Here is a 15,078-nt window from a genome sequence, read left to right on the forward strand (position 1 = left end):
TACCTAATGATTAATAATATACCTGCCGATGAATAATATACCTGCCGATGAATAATATACCTGACGATTTATAATATACCTAATGATTAATAATATACCTAATGATACCTGACGATTTATAATATACCTGCCGATGAATAATATACCTGCCGATGAATAATATACCTGCCGATGAATAATATACCTAATGATTAATAATATACCTGATGATACCTGATGATTTATAATATACTTAATGATTAATAATATACCTGATGATTTATAATATACCTAAAGATTAATAATATACCTGATGATACCTGATGATTTATAATATAAATAATGATTAATAATATACCTGATGATACCTGATGATTTATAATATACCTAAAGATTAATAATATACCTGATGATACCTGATGATTTATAATATAAATAATGATTAATAATATACCTGATGATACCTGATGATTTATAATATACTTAATGATTAATAATATACCTGATGATTTATAATATACCTAAAGATTAATAATATACCTGATGATACCTGATGATTAATAATATAAATAATGATTAATAATATACCTGATGATACCTGATGATTAATAATATACCTGATGATACCTAATGATTAATAATATAAATAATGATTAATAATATACCTGATGATACCTGATGATTAATAATATACCTAATGATTAATAATATACCTGATGATACCTGATGATTAATAATATACCTAATGATTAATTTATATACCTGATGATACCTGATGATTAATAATATACCTGATGATACCTGATGATTAATAATATACCTGATGATACCTGATGATTAATAATATAAATAATGATTAATAATATACCTAATGATTAATAATATAAATAATGATTAATAATATACCTGATGATACCTGATGATTAATAATATAAATAATGATTAATAATATACCTAATGATTAATAATATAAATAATGATTAATAATATACCTGATGATACCTGATGATTAATAATATACCTAATGATTAATAATATACCTGATGATACCTGATGATTAATAATATACCTAATGATTAATTTATATACCTGATGATACCTGATGATTAATAATATACCTGATGATACCTGATGATTAATAATATACCTGATGATTAATAATATACCTGATGATACCTGATGATTAATAATACCTAAAGCTCAGAAACCAAACCTATCACTATTAAACTAACGTGTGGATTAATGATCTACTGCTCTCTGACACTGTATATTTTATCAGAGTCCCTATTGCAACAAACCATGCCTCCACCTCTTGACCCCCACCCCCCTCCCTCCCTGGGCTCCTAGGTAACAAGCTACGGGATTTTCCTCTGCTACATTCTCAGTGCAGTTTGCCTTGGTCTCAGTAAACACTTGACAGTAACTCACCTGAATTCATTGAGGCCATCCACCATGCGGCTATAGGCCAGAGCCCTCTGACTGGAATCAACTGATCGCCGGCTCATTTTCATGGCCTTTTTATGAGAAAAGAGGCATGTTAGAGGCATGCCATGTCATGTCATTAAAGAGGGAGGGGAAGAGTGGAGAAAATAGGCTACACTAACGTACAAGAACTGTGACCCATAAATACATACAGCCTTCAGTATACATGACCCATGACAGATCTAACAGAAGTCAATGGTTTTTATTTTTCAATTTTAGGCCAACATACAGTGCATTCGGAAAGTATTCAGATCCCTTAACCTTTTCCACATTTTGTTATGTTACAGCCTTATTCTAAAAGTGATTATATTGGTTTTTTTCCCCCTCATCAATCTACACACATTACCCAATAATGACATTACCCAATAACCTTTTAACCTTTTCCACATTTTGTTATGTTACAGCCTTATTCTAAAATTGATTATATTGTTTTTTTTCCCCTCATCAATCTACACACATTACCCAATAATGACATTACCCAATAATGACATTACCCAATAATGACATTACCCAATAATGACATTACCCAATAATGACAAAGCAAAAACAGTTTTTTATTTTATTTTTAATTGTAGTTCAGTTCTTAAAAATAAAAAGCTGAAATATCACATTTACATAAGTATCCACACCATTTACTCAGTACTTTGGTTGAAGCACCTTTGGCAGCGATTAGTCTCGAGTCTTCTTGGGTATGACGCTACAAGTTTAGCACACCAGTATTTGTGGAGTTTCTCCCATTCTTCTCTGCAGATCCTCATCCTTCTGGAAGGTTCATCCTTGGTCATCCTTCTGGCAGGTTCAAGCTCCGTCAGCTTGGATGGGGAGCGTCGCTGCAGAGATGTTCGATTGGGTTCAAGTCCGGGCTCTGGCTGGGCCACTCAAGGACATTCAGAGACTTGTCCTTTAGTCACTCCTGCGTTGTCTTGGCTGTGTGCTTAGGGTCGTTGTCCTGTTGGAAGATGAACCTTCGCGCCAGTCTGAGGTCCTGAGCGCTCCGGAGCAGGTTTTCATCAAGGATCTTTCTTTACTTTGCTCCATTCATCTTTCCCTCGATTCTGACTAGTTTCTCAGTCCCTGCCGCTGAAAAATATCCCCACAGCATGATTCTGCCACCACCATGCTTCACCATAGGGATAGTGCCAGGTTTCCTCCAGACGTTACACTTGGCATTCAGGACAAAGAGTTCAATCTTGATTTCATCAGACCAGAGAATCTTGTTTTAGGTGTCTTTTACTGAGGAGTGGCTTCCACCTGGCCACTCTACCATAAAGGCCTGATTGGTGGAGTGCTGCAGCGATGTTTGTCCTTCTGGAAGGTTCTCCCCTCTCCACAGAGGAACTCTGGAGCTTTTTCAGAGTGACTATCAAGCTCTTGGTCACCTCCCTGACCAAGGCCCTTCTCCCCAGATGACTCAGTTTGGCCGGGTGGCCAGCTCTAGGAAGAGTCTTGATGGTTCCAAACTTCTTCCATTTAAGAATGATTGAGGCCACTCTGTTCTTGGGGATCTTCAATGCTGCAGAGGTTTGTTGGTACCCTTACCCAGATCTGTATGCACGGTCAACTGTGGGACCTTATATAGACAGGTGTGTGCCTTTCCAAACCATGTCCAATCAACTGAATTTACCACAGGTGGACTCCAAGTTGTAGAAACATCTCAAGGATGATCAATGGTTTCTTTGGCCGCCTCTCCTTCCAGTTCTCTGCTGCCAATGACTGGAACGAACTACAAAAATCTCTGAAACTGGAAACACTTATCTCCCTCACTAGCTTTAAGCACCAACTGTCAGAGCAGCTCACAGATTACTGCACCTGTACATAGCCCACCTATAATTTAGCCCAAACAACTACCTCTTTCCCAACTGTATTTAATTTTAATTTATTTATTTATTTTGCTCCTTTGCACCCCATTATTTTTTATTTCTACTTTGCACATTCTTCCATTGCAAAACTACCATTCCAGTATTTTACTTGCTATATTGTATTTACTTTGCCATCATGGCCTTTTTTGCCTTTACCTCCCTTCTCACCTCACATTGTATATAGACTTGTTTATACTGCATTATTGACTGTATGTTTGTTTTTACTCCATGTGTAACTCTGTGTCGTTTTATCTGTCGAACTGCTTTGCTTTATCTTGGCCAGGTCGCAATTGTAAATGAGAACTTGTTCTCAACTTGCCTACCTGGTTAAATAAAGGTAAAATAAAATAAAATAAATAAATAAAAATGGAAACAGGATGCACCTGAGCTCAATTTCGAGTCGCATAACAAAGGGTGTGAATACTTATGTAAACAAGGTATGTTATTTTCAATACATTTACAAACATTTCTATAAACCTGTTTTCGCTGTGTCATTATGGGGTATTGTGTGTAGATTTGAGAGAATTTCTTTTATTTAAATCAATTTTAGAAAAAGGCTGTAACGTAACAAAATGTGGGAAAAAGGAAGGGGTATAAATACTTTCCGAATGCACTTTATATGTTTAACACACTTGAGCAAGTCTGATTAAATGTAGTATATCTAACATCTGTCAAATACACCAGGGAGACTTCCACACACCGACCACAATATCTATGTGAGGTGCTCCTCACCTGTTCAATGGCACTTTTTAGTTTGTTCATGTGGCTCTCGAAGAGGGGGAAGTGGGAGAAGAAGAAGTCCTGGAACTTGATGTTCTCCTCTTCGTCCTGGGAGAGGAGGAAGATGACACCGATGGCTATCTTCTTCTTCCTGGCCACGCCCAGGCTGGGACCTCCGCTCTCGTCCGACATATTGAAGCTTTCTTCCACAGACCTGGAGCAAGGGGGAATGCCATAAACATCAACCTAAATCTATGGGGTTACACAGAGACAGGTACTATGGAGAAGTGAACAACAGGATTCTTAACAGGCTAAAGTCCAAGGACAAAAGAAAAGGTATATGATGCCTTACAGAGGAGTATGATGGCTTAAACTCTCAGATCTGGGGTAAAAACCATAGACAATAGGTAACAACAACAAGCCATGGGTCTTCTAGATGTCTACGATGGTGTTGATATAACCAGGACTGAGGTGCTGATCTGTATCACGTCTTTGCAGTGTGATTAGAGTCAACATGCTTTTCTGCATCTAAAAACACACAGGTACACAAAGTCAGAGAGCTCTTCAGCTCACCTTTGACTTCTGGGAACTGGTTGTAGGCCAAAACAAAAATGTCATTTGTAACAGCCTACTGGTCATTTACTATTCAAAACGAACACCAGTGCCAGTGTTGCTGCTATGTGTAGTTAGACTCAGGGAGTGAGCCAGTGGGCCCACACACCATCATCACCATACTGTTCAGTTATTTGTATATAGCAGTATGCCTGCTGGAATTAGAGGAAGTCATTGCGGGTTCCACTTCACATGGACATACGAGAGGCCCTGACAGGGGGACACCAGAAGGAGTGTGTGTCTGTAAATGTGTTGAGCTGCAGTCTCTCACCATCTTGGGAAGACCCCATTCTCCAGACTGGTGGTCTGGCTGCGGAGCCAGCGTCTCTGGTAGCTACTGGCCTGGCTGCTGGTGAGGGAGGAGCCCGGGGAGGGGAACGGAGTAATCAACAGACTGCTCAGAGACGCTGTGTAAGGAGGGACGGAGGGGGAGGCAGAGATGGAGCGAGTGAGAGGAATGAAAGAGGGGAAGATGAGAGCACAGAGAGAGCCATAGAAGTGTAGAGAGCAAAAAAAGAGGATTTGAGGAATGAGAGAGGAGAGAACAGAAGAGTCAGTGATTCAGTCGATGAGGTTACAGGGGAAAAACACATACAACACATCCACACTGCATTAGTTCAGCTTCCCACAGCCCACCCTGATTATTAGAGCATGGCTGGGACATTCAATATCACCTCACAGTCACATGATGTTACAAGAAAAGCTGGTCCAATACCAGGTATGTGGAGGGTGTATGCAACTCACATTGCCGTCATGTAGGCATAGATCAAAGGAGGGATGCCAAATGTGTGGGTGATTGACGACTAGGGGAGGCGTATAGGAGTAGGAGGAGTTGTGTGTGTGTGTGTAGGAGAGGAGAGGGTACTAGTAAGGGGTTGTGGGAGCTGCTATATTTAAGCATATGCATGTAACGCTGGTGTTCAACAGAAAGTGAGATTCCCCTCATGCCGCTGATGCAAGGGCTGGGGGTCAGTTTCCACTGCACAAGGTTCTCCAGCATCTCTCTCTCCTCCACACCCCTATAGAGGATGGAGGAGGGCTAAACTCTGGCAGCGGGGTCAACGCAAAAGTGTGTCCGTTAACGTCTCCGCTATGCCAACATTACAGAGGAGGATGGAGCATAAGCTGGTGTCACTAAATGGTCTCAAATGGCACCACAATTCCCTACATAGTGCTCTACTTTAGACCAGAGTCCTATGGGCACAGCCCTGGTGTCACTCCCACTCCAGTTTGAAGAGAAGGAATGCTATGTGGAGCTGACCGGTCTGCAGCTGTGACCCAGTAGAATATGGATTCATCTAAACCCATTAGTTGCATCCCTCTTGTTTAGAGATGGCTCAGAGAGAGAGAACACACCGAGGTGATTCTAGTGCTAATACCTACTTACCTAGCTACATCATCTCAGAGACACACAGAAGGCTTAGTCTAGAGAGGCCAATCCTGGATTTAGTTAAGAGTCATTACCTGATCTGGCGATGCCGCTGTCTCTCTCGTCGTACAGGCTTCTGCCCGGCATGTCCATGGGGTTACTATGTCCTGCGGGAAAGAGATTGGAGGGGAAAGACTGAGAAACAGATCAGGCCGACTCAGCTCAGCAATACTGAGAAGCCCAAGCAGGGAGGGGTGCCAGAGTTTATCCCACCACCACTCTCAAAGCATGGGACCACCTTCACCACCACAGAACATTCATTTCACAACGACCAAGCCCACTAATGACATACCAACACAGTGCAAGCCACTTCCTACAGGCCAAACCACAAGCAGGCTCTGGCCCTCTACTACAGTACTGCAGTGTGTTGTGTCGTTCACTCTAACGCCACTCTGTTGAAGTAGGTGCAGCATCGAAAATACACAACAACATGTATGCTTGTATGTTCTCAGATGTACTTAACATCTCGCTAACACAATAGGTGAAATAACAAAATGAAAGTTCACGTTATAGTTTACCAGTGCAGAAACCGCAAACCCCTCACTTGCATGTGTTTAAACAACAAAGGCATCGTTTGGTGTTGTCCTGTTGATTTACGGTCAAATCAACACAGGCTTTGCTGCAAAGTGTCCGTGCCCCGCCCACCCTGGCCTGCGACCTAATGAGCATTCCACTTTTGCATAACTGAAGAGCTACATGCCGTGCCACCGAGCTGTGGCTTACAGAGGGCTGCAAGGAGGCTATTTACAGAACACCACCCCTGTCACCATCATTCAGAAGTTATGGGAGGGAGGGAGGAGGAAGAGGAGGTGGTGAGGGGACAGAGAGATTATGGTACGGAGGGTGGGAAGGAGTGATGGAAGGAGGATGGGAAGGAGTGATGGAAGGAGGATGGGAAGGAGTGATGGAAGGAGGATGAGAAGGAGGATGGGAAGGAGTGATGGAAGGAGGATGAGAAGGAGGATGGGAAGGAGTGATGGAAGGAGGATGGGAAGGAGGATGGGAAGGAGTGATGGAAGGAGGATGGGAAGGAGTGATGGAAGGAGGGATGGGAAGGAGTGATGGAAGGAGGGATGGGAAGGAGTGATGGAAGGAGGGATGGGAAGGAGTGATGGAAGGAGGATGAGAAGGAGTGATGGAAGGAGGATGAGAAGGAGTGATGGAAGGAGGATGAGAAGGAGTGATGGAAGGAGGATGAGAAGGAGTGATGGAAGGAGGATGAGAAGGAGTGATGGAAGGAGGATGAGAAGGAGGATGAGAAGGAGTGATGGAAGGAGGATGAGAAGGAGTGATGGAAGGAGGATGAGAAGGAGTGATGGAAGGAGGATGAGAAGGAGTGATGGAAGGAGGATGAGAAGGAGTGATGGAAGGAGGGATGGGAAGGAGTGATGGAAGGAGGATGGGAAGGAGGGATGGGAAGGAGTGATGGAAGGAGGGATGGGAAGGAGTGATGGAAGGAGGATGGGAAGGAGTGATGGGAAGGAGTGATGGAAGGAGGATGGGAAGGAGTGATGGAAGGAGGATGGGAAGGAGGATGGGAAGGAGTGATGGAAGGATGAGAAGGAGTGATGGGAAGGAGTGATGGGAAGGAGTGATGGGAAGGAGTGATGGGAAGGAGTGATGGGAAGGAGTGATGGGAAGGAGTGATGGGAAGGAGTGAGTGAGGACAGTAGGGAGTGAGGACAGTAGGGAGGAGGGAGTGAGGACCCTAAAGCAGATATTGAGCATGCCCGTAGTACACTTGCAGACACATGCAATGTATGTACACGCGCATGCAACTGCACACGAGCACACTGCAAACCTGAAAAGAAAGAGGCACTCTTGATGAGGCGCAGAGGGCCCTGCTCAGAGAAGGCCCGGCGCGGGCTGCAGAGCTGAGAGAAACCTGCGCAGCACAAACGAACAGGGAGAAGAGACAAACAAAACAAGACAGGACATGAACCATGGTTAGTAATGAAGCAGGAGGTCACACTCCAACCCAATGGAGAGGGGGACAACCTGAAACAGTTTGAGATCATAATGGCTACATTTAGACATGCAGCCCAATTCTAATATTTTTTCCACTAATTAGTCTTTTAAGCAATCACAGATCTTTTCACATCAGATATTAGAGCTATCCAGAGCTGATCTGATTTGTCAAAAGACCAAATTGTGGAAAAAAGATCAGAATTGGGCTGCGTGTCTAAACGCAGCCATTGTGGTCCTAAACTGCTTCAGGTTGTCCTGAAATGGACGTTAAAAGAGGGAAAAGAACACAAAAAAAATGTGCCTGGAGAATACAGAGAATACACCTGGTTTCAATTGAAGTCAATTCACATGTAGCAAACTTCCAAAGACAGTCAGTGTATCACATACTGTATGTACATTGATCAAACGATACATGAAGATATGATGGATAAACGGAGTTAAACAAAACAGTGCTTCAGTCCAACCAAAATAACTGAAAATGCATAGGTGTTGATATGAACAGCATACATCCATTCATGTCCTTTATGTGCGAGACATAGCAGGTGCCAGTCAGTTGTGATGTGGTCCTGTCTGTAGTTGTTGTTGTGGTTACCTATGTTCCCCAGGAGGCCGTTGGTCACAGTGTTCTGATCAGGCCTCAAAGAATTGGGGTCCTGACCCATGAACTCCAGGCTGTCCTGCAGTCTGCCAGGAGCACAAAGACAACAGCAGAGGTTCAAATTGTATCGGGAGAGACTGAGATCAAGAATAGAAAGAGAAGAAAGAGCAGGTTTAGAAAGGAGAGAGCAGGTTTAGAAAGGAGAGAAGGAGAGCAGGTTTAGAAAGGAGAGAGCAGGTTTAGAAAGGAGAGAAAGAGAGCAGGTTTAGAAAGGAGAGAGAGAGAGAGCAGGTTTAGAAAGGAGAGAGAGCAGGTTTAGAAAGGAGAGAGAGCAGGTTTAGAAAGGAGAGAGAGCAGGTTTAGAAAGGAGAGAGAGAGAGAGAGCAGGTTTAGAAAGGAGAGAGAGAGAGAGAGCAGGTTTAGAAAGGAGAGAGAGAGAGAGAGCAGGTTTAGAAAGGAGAGAGAGAGAGAGCAGGTTTAGAAAGGAGAGAGAGAGAGAGCAGGTTTAGAAAGGAGAGAGAGAGAGAGCAGGTTTAGAAAGGAGAGAGAGAGAGAGCAGGTTTAGAAAGGAGAGAGAGAGAGAGCAGGTTTAGAAAGGAGAGAGAGAGAGAGAGAGCAGGTTTAGAAAGGAGAGAGAGAGAGCAGGTTTAGAAAGGAGAGAGAGAGAGCAGGTTTAGAAAGGAGAGAGAGAGAGCAGGTTTAGAAAGGAGAGAGAGAGAGCAGGTTTAGAAAGGAGAGAGAGAGAGCAGGTTTAGAAAGGAGAGAGAGAGAGCAGGTTTAGAAAGGAGAGAGAGAGAGCAGGTTTAGAAAGGAGAGAGAGAGAGCAGGTTTAGAAAGGAGAGAGAGAGAGCAGGTTTAGAAAGGAGAGAGAGAGCAGGTTTAGAAAGGAGAGAGAGAGCAGGTTTAGAAAGGAGAGAGAGAGCAGGTTTAGAAAGGAGAGAGCAGGTTTAGAAAGGAGAGAGAGAAGGTTTAGAAAGGAGAGAGAGAGAGCAGGTTTAGAAAGGAGAGAGAGAGCAGGTTTAGAAAGGAGAGAGAGGCCAGGTTTAGAAAGGAGAGATAGAGAAGGTTTAGAAAGGAGAGAGCAGGTTTAGAAAGGAGAGATAGAGAAGGTTTAGAAAGGAGAGAGAGAGCAGGTTTAGAAAGGAGAGAGAGAGCAGGTTTAGAAAGGAGAGAGCAGGTTTAGAAAGGAGAGAGAGAGAGCAGGTTTAGAAAGGAGAGAGCAGGTTTAGAAAGGAGAGAGAGAGCAGGTTTAGAAAGGAGAGAGAGCAGGTTTAGAAAGGAGAGAGAGAAGGTTTAGAAAGGAGAGAGAGCAGGTTTAGAAAGGAGAGAGAGCAGGTTTAGAAAGGAGAGAGAGAGCAGGTTTAGAAAGGAGAGAGAGAGCAGGTTTAGAAAGGAGAGAGAGAGCAGGTTTAGAAAGGAGAGAGAGAGAGCAGGTTTAGAAAGGAGAGAGAGAGCAGGTTTAGAAAGGAGAGAGAGAGCAGGTTTAGAAAGGAGAGAGAGAGCAGGTTTAGAAAGGAGAGAGAGAGCAGGTTTAGAAAGGAGAGAGAGAGCAGGTTTAGAAAGGAGAGAGAGAGCAGGTTTAGAAAGGAGAGATAGAGAAGGTTTAGAAAGGAGAGATAGAGAAGGTTTAGAAAGGAGAGATAGAGAAGGTTTAGAAAGGAGAGATAGAGAAGGTTTAGAAAGGAGAGAGAGAAGGTTTAGAAAGGAGAGAGCAGGTTTAGAAAGGAGAGAGCAGGTTTAGAAAGGAGAGAGAGAGAGCAGGTTTAGAAAGGAGAGAGAGAGAGCAGGTTTAGAAAGGAGAGAGAGAGAGCAGGTTTAGAAAGGAGAGAGAGAGAGCAGGTTTAGAAAGGAGAGAGAGCAGGTTTAGAAAGGAGAGAGAGCAGGTTTAGAAAGGAGAGAGAGCAGGTTTAGAAAGGAGAGAGAGCAGGTTTAGAAAGGAGAGAGAGCAGGTTTAGAAAGGAGAGAGAGAGCAGGTTTAGAAAGGAGAGAGCAGGTTTAGAAAGGAGAGAGAGAGAGCAGGTTTAGAAAGGAGAGAAGGAGAGCAGGTTTAGAAAGAGGAGAGAGAGAGCAGGTTTAGAAAGGAGAGAGTGAGTGCAGGTGTAAAAGGGAGAGAGAGAGCAGGTGTAAAAGGGAGAGAGAGAGCAGGTGTAAAAGGGAGAGAGAGAGAAGTTTTAGAAAGGACAGAGAGCAGGTTTAGAAAGGAGAGAGAGAGAGCAGGTTTAGAAAGGAGAGAGAGAGAGCAGGTTTAGAAAGGACAGAGAGCAGGTTTAGAAAGGAGAGAGAGAGAGCAGGTTTAGAAAGGAGAGAGAAAGAGCAGGTTTAGAAAGGAGAGAGAAAGAGCAGGTTTAGAAAGGAGAGAGAAAGAGCAGGTTTAGAAAGGAGAGAGAGAGAGCAGGTTTAGAAAGGAGAGAGAGAGAGCAGGTTTAGAAAGGAGAGAGAGAGAGCAGGTTTAGAAAGGACAGAGAGAGAGCAGGTTTAGAAAGGAGAGAGAGAGAGCAGGTTTAGAAAGGACAGAGAGAGAGCAGGTTTAGAAAGGACAGAGAGAGAGCAGGTTTAGAAAGGACAGAGAGAGAGCAGGTTTAGAAAGGACAGAGAGAGAGCAGGTTTAGAAAGGACAGAGAGAGAGCAGGTTTAGAAAGGACAGAGAGAGAGCAGGTTTAGAAAGGAGAGAGAGGCCAGGTTTAGAAAGGAGAGATAGAGAAGGTTTAGAAAGGAGAGAGCAGGTTTAGAAAGGAGAGAGCAGGTTTAGAAAGGAGAGAGAGAGAGCAGGTTTAGAAAGGAGAGAGAGAGAGCAGGTTTAGAAAGGAGAGAGAGCAGGTTTAGAAAGGAGAGAGAGCAGGTTTAGAAAGGAGAGAGAGAGAAGGTTTAGAAAGGAGAGAGAGAGCAGGTTTAGAAAGGAGAGAGAGAGCAGGTTTAGAAAGGAGAGAGAGAGCAGGTTTAGAAAGGAGAGAGAGAGAAGGTTTAGAAAGGAGAGAGAGAGAAGGTTTAGAAAGGAGAGAGAGAGAAGGTTTAGAAAGGAGAGAGAGAGAAGGTTTAGAAAGGAGAGAGCAGGTTTAGAAAGGAGAGAGCAGGTTTAGAAAGGAGAGAGCAGGTTTAGAAAGGAGAGAGCAGGTTTAGAAAGGAGAGAGAGCAGGTTTAGAAAGGAGAGAGAGAGCAGGTTTAGAAAGAAGAGAGAGAGCAGGTTCAGAAAGGAGAGAGAGAGCAGGTTTAGAAAGGAGAGAGAGGGCAGGTTTAGAAAGGAGAGAGAGAGCAGGTTTAGAAAGGAGAGATAGAGAAGGTTTAGAAAGGAGAGAGAGCAGGTTTAGAAAGGAGAGAGCAGGTTTAGAAAGGAGAGAGCAGGTTTAGAAAGGAGAGAGAGAGAGCAGGTTTAGAAAGGAGAGAGAGAGAGCAGGTTTAGAAAGGAGAGAGAGCAGGTTTAGAAAGGAGAGAGAGCAGGTTTAGGAAAGGAGAGATAGAGAAGGTTTAGAAAGGAGAGAGAGAGAAGGTTTAGAAAGGAGAGAGAGAGCAGGTTTAGAAAGGAGAGAGCAGGTTTAGAAAGGAGAGAGAGAGCAGGTTTAGAAAGGAGAGAGAGAGCAGGTTTAGAAAGGAGAGAGAGAGCAGGTTTAGAAAGGAGAGAGAGAGCAGGTTTAGAAAGGAGAGAGAGAGCAGGTTTAGAAAGGAGAGAGAGAGCAGGTTTAGAAAGGAGAGAGAGAGCAGGTTTAGAAAGGAGAGAGAGAGCAGGTTTAGAAAGGAGAGAGAGAGCAGGTTTAGAAAGGAGAGAGAGAGCAGGTTTAGAAAGGAGAGAGAGAAGGTTTAGAAAGGAGAGAGCAGGTTTAGAAAGGAGAGAGCAGGTTTAGAAAGGAGAGAGAGCAGGTTTAGAAAGGAGAGAGAGAGCAGGTTTAGAAAGGAGAGAGAGAGCAGGTTTAGAAAGGAGAGAGAGAGCAGGTTTAGAAAGGAGAGAGAGACCTCTTAACTTTTCCCAAAATTTGTTACGTTACAGCCTTATTCTAAAATGGATAAAATAATTGTTTCTCTCTTCCATCTACACACAATACCCCATAATGACAAAGCAAAAACAGATTTGACATTTTTACACGTTAAAAATAAAAACCAGAAATACCTTATTTACATAACTATTCAGACCTTTGCTATGAGACTCGAAATTGAGCTCAGGTGCTGATCATCCTTGAGATATTTCGACAACTTGATTGGAGTCAATTAAATTCAATTGTGCATGATTTGGAAAGCCACACACCTGTCTATATAAGGTCCCACAGTTAACAGTGCATGTCAGAGCAAAAACCAAGCCATGAGGTCAAAGGAATTGTCCGTAGAGCTCCGAGACAGGATTGTGTCGGAGCACAGATCTGGGTAAGGGTACCAAAAAATGTCTGTAGCATTCAAGGTCCCCAAGAGCACAGTGGCTTCCATCTTTCTTAAATGGAAGAGGTTTGGAACAACCAAGACTCTTCCTAGAGCTGGCCGCCTGGCCAAACTGAGCAATCAGGAGAGAAGGGCCTTGGTCAGGGAGGTGAACAAGAACCCGATGGTCACTCTGACAGGGCTCTAGAGTTCCTCTGTGGAGATGGGAGAACCTTCCACAAGGACAAACATCTCTGCAGCACTCCACCAAATAGGCCTTTGTGGTAGAGTGGCCAGACAAAAGCCACTCCTCAGCAAAAAGCACATGACAGGCCGCTTGGATATGGCCAAAAGGCACCTAAAGACTCATGACCATGAGAAATCAGACCATGAGAAATTAGATTCTCTGGTATGATGAAACCAAGATTGAACTCTTTGTCCTGAATGCCAAGTGTCACGTCTGGAGGAAACCTGGCACCATCCCTATGGTGAAGTGTGGTGGTGGCAGCATCATGCTGTGGGATGTTTTTCAGCGGCAGGGACTGGGAGACTAGTCAAGATCGAGGGAAAGATAAACGGAAGTACAAAGACCCCTGATGAAAAACTGCTCCAGAGCGCTCAGGACCTCCAACTGGAGAGGAGGTTCACCTTCCAACAGGACAACGACCCTAAGCACAATGCCAAGACAACGCAGGAGTGACTTCTGGACAAGTCACTGAAAATCCTTGAAAAATCCTGAAAATACTTGAGTGGCCCAGCCAGAGCCCGGACTTGAACCCAATCGAACATCTCTGGAAGGACCTGAAAATAGCTGTGCAGCGACACTCCCCATCTGACCTGACAGAGCTTGAGGCTCTGCAGAGAAGAATGGGAGAAACTCCCCAAATACTGGTGTGCCAAGCTTGTAGAATCATACCGAGAAGATTCGAGGCTGTAATAGCTGCCAAAAGTGCTTCAACAAAGTACTGAGTAAAGGTTCTGAATACTTATGTAAATGTGAACTTCTGTTTTTGCTTTGTCATTATGGTGTATTGTGTGTAGATTGATAAGGAGAAAAAAAACTATTCAATCAATTTTAGAATAATGCTTTATACGTATCAAAATGTGGAAAAAGTCAAGGTGACTGAATACTTTCTGAATGCACTGTATGTAGGAGACAGAGACATAGCAGGTTTAGAAAGGAGACAGAGACATAGCAGGTTTAGAAAGGAGACAGAGACATAGCAGGTTTAGAAAGGAGACAGAGACATAGCAGGTTTAGAAAGGAGACAGAGACATAGCAGGTTTAGAAAGGAGACAGAGACAGCAGGTTTAGAAAGGAGACAGAGACATAGCAGGTTTAGAAAGGAGACAGAGACATAGCAGGTTTAGAAAGGAGACAGAGACATAGGTTTAGAAAGGAGAAAGCGAGACAGATCACACCGTAGTAGGGCTTACGTGTTAAGGCTGCCATAGACACTACTCCCAGTCCGGGCTGTAAACACTTTACTCAGCATCAGCTGAGGGGGTGACCTGTGGACAGACAAGGAGGGGAGAAAAAGAGAGGGGAGGAGGAAGAACAAAGTCATGATGACTTGGTGCTCCTCATGTGTGTTATGTATATTTGTGTACATTTCTCTGATCTCTGCTTCAAAGTGCTGTGTGGGACAGACTGCAGGGTTTATGTTAGGAAAATGTGACGCTGGACATTTGACCCGCAGCATTATAATTTTACCGGACGTTGAAGAAATGTTCCGGGCCCATATGCATTGGGTACATTAACTGATTAGGGCGTCCACCCACGGTGCTCAGGATGACAGAAATCAGATTTAGCTTATGGTAATTAATCTTAACATTTAATTCAATGATTCAGATTCAAGTCAACATTCAATTCAAGGATGCAACAGCGTTTTTTTCAGCCAACAAGATGAGTAACAAACAGCTAATTCACTAGCCTATGTCAATCTACTTTCCCCGATAGCAGAAAAGTTGACCTATTCTATTGGTCACCTTGTCGTTCTGTGCGAGAAAGAAAAAGCCTCCAAACAGACTTTGGGACAGTTGTGGGACGATAGATCCCAAATTCATACAACCAGTAGGCCTGGATACAT

At 43.5% G+C, this 15,078-nt stretch overlaps 1 protein-coding gene across 12 annotated transcripts in view; it reads right to left on the bottom strand.

The window, feature by feature from the left end:
- LOC109873379 (folliculin-interacting protein 1) overlaps window positions 1-15,078 on the bottom strand; it is a 56,078-nt gene that overhangs the window by 12,366 nt on the left and 28,634 nt on the right. For 11 of the 12 annotated variants that reach the window (XM_031807710.1, XM_031807700.1, XM_031807701.1 and 8 more), the window contains 7 exons: window positions 14,426-14,500; window positions 8,642-8,733; window positions 7,883-7,966; window positions 6,117-6,188; window positions 4,924-5,059; window positions 4,053-4,254; window positions 1,408-1,493 (listed from right to left, as the gene is read on the bottom strand). In XM_031807710.1, coding sequence (XP_031663570.1) covers window positions 1,408-1,493; window positions 4,053-4,254; window positions 4,924-5,059; window positions 6,117-6,188; window positions 7,883-7,966; window positions 8,642-8,733; window positions 14,426-14,500 — 747 coding nt within the window. The remainder of the gene's footprint in view (window positions 1-1,407; window positions 1,494-4,052; window positions 4,255-4,923; window positions 5,060-6,116; window positions 6,189-7,882; window positions 7,967-8,641; window positions 8,734-14,425; window positions 14,501-15,078) is intronic. The other variant, XM_031807711.1, reaches the window with a different exon arrangement.

This window comes from Oncorhynchus kisutch, linkage group LG28, assembly GCF_002021735.2.
Source record: "Oncorhynchus kisutch isolate 150728-3 linkage group LG28, Okis_V2, whole genome shotgun sequence".
NCBI classification, from domain to species: domain Eukaryota; kingdom Metazoa; phylum Chordata; class Actinopteri; order Salmoniformes; family Salmonidae; genus Oncorhynchus; species Oncorhynchus kisutch.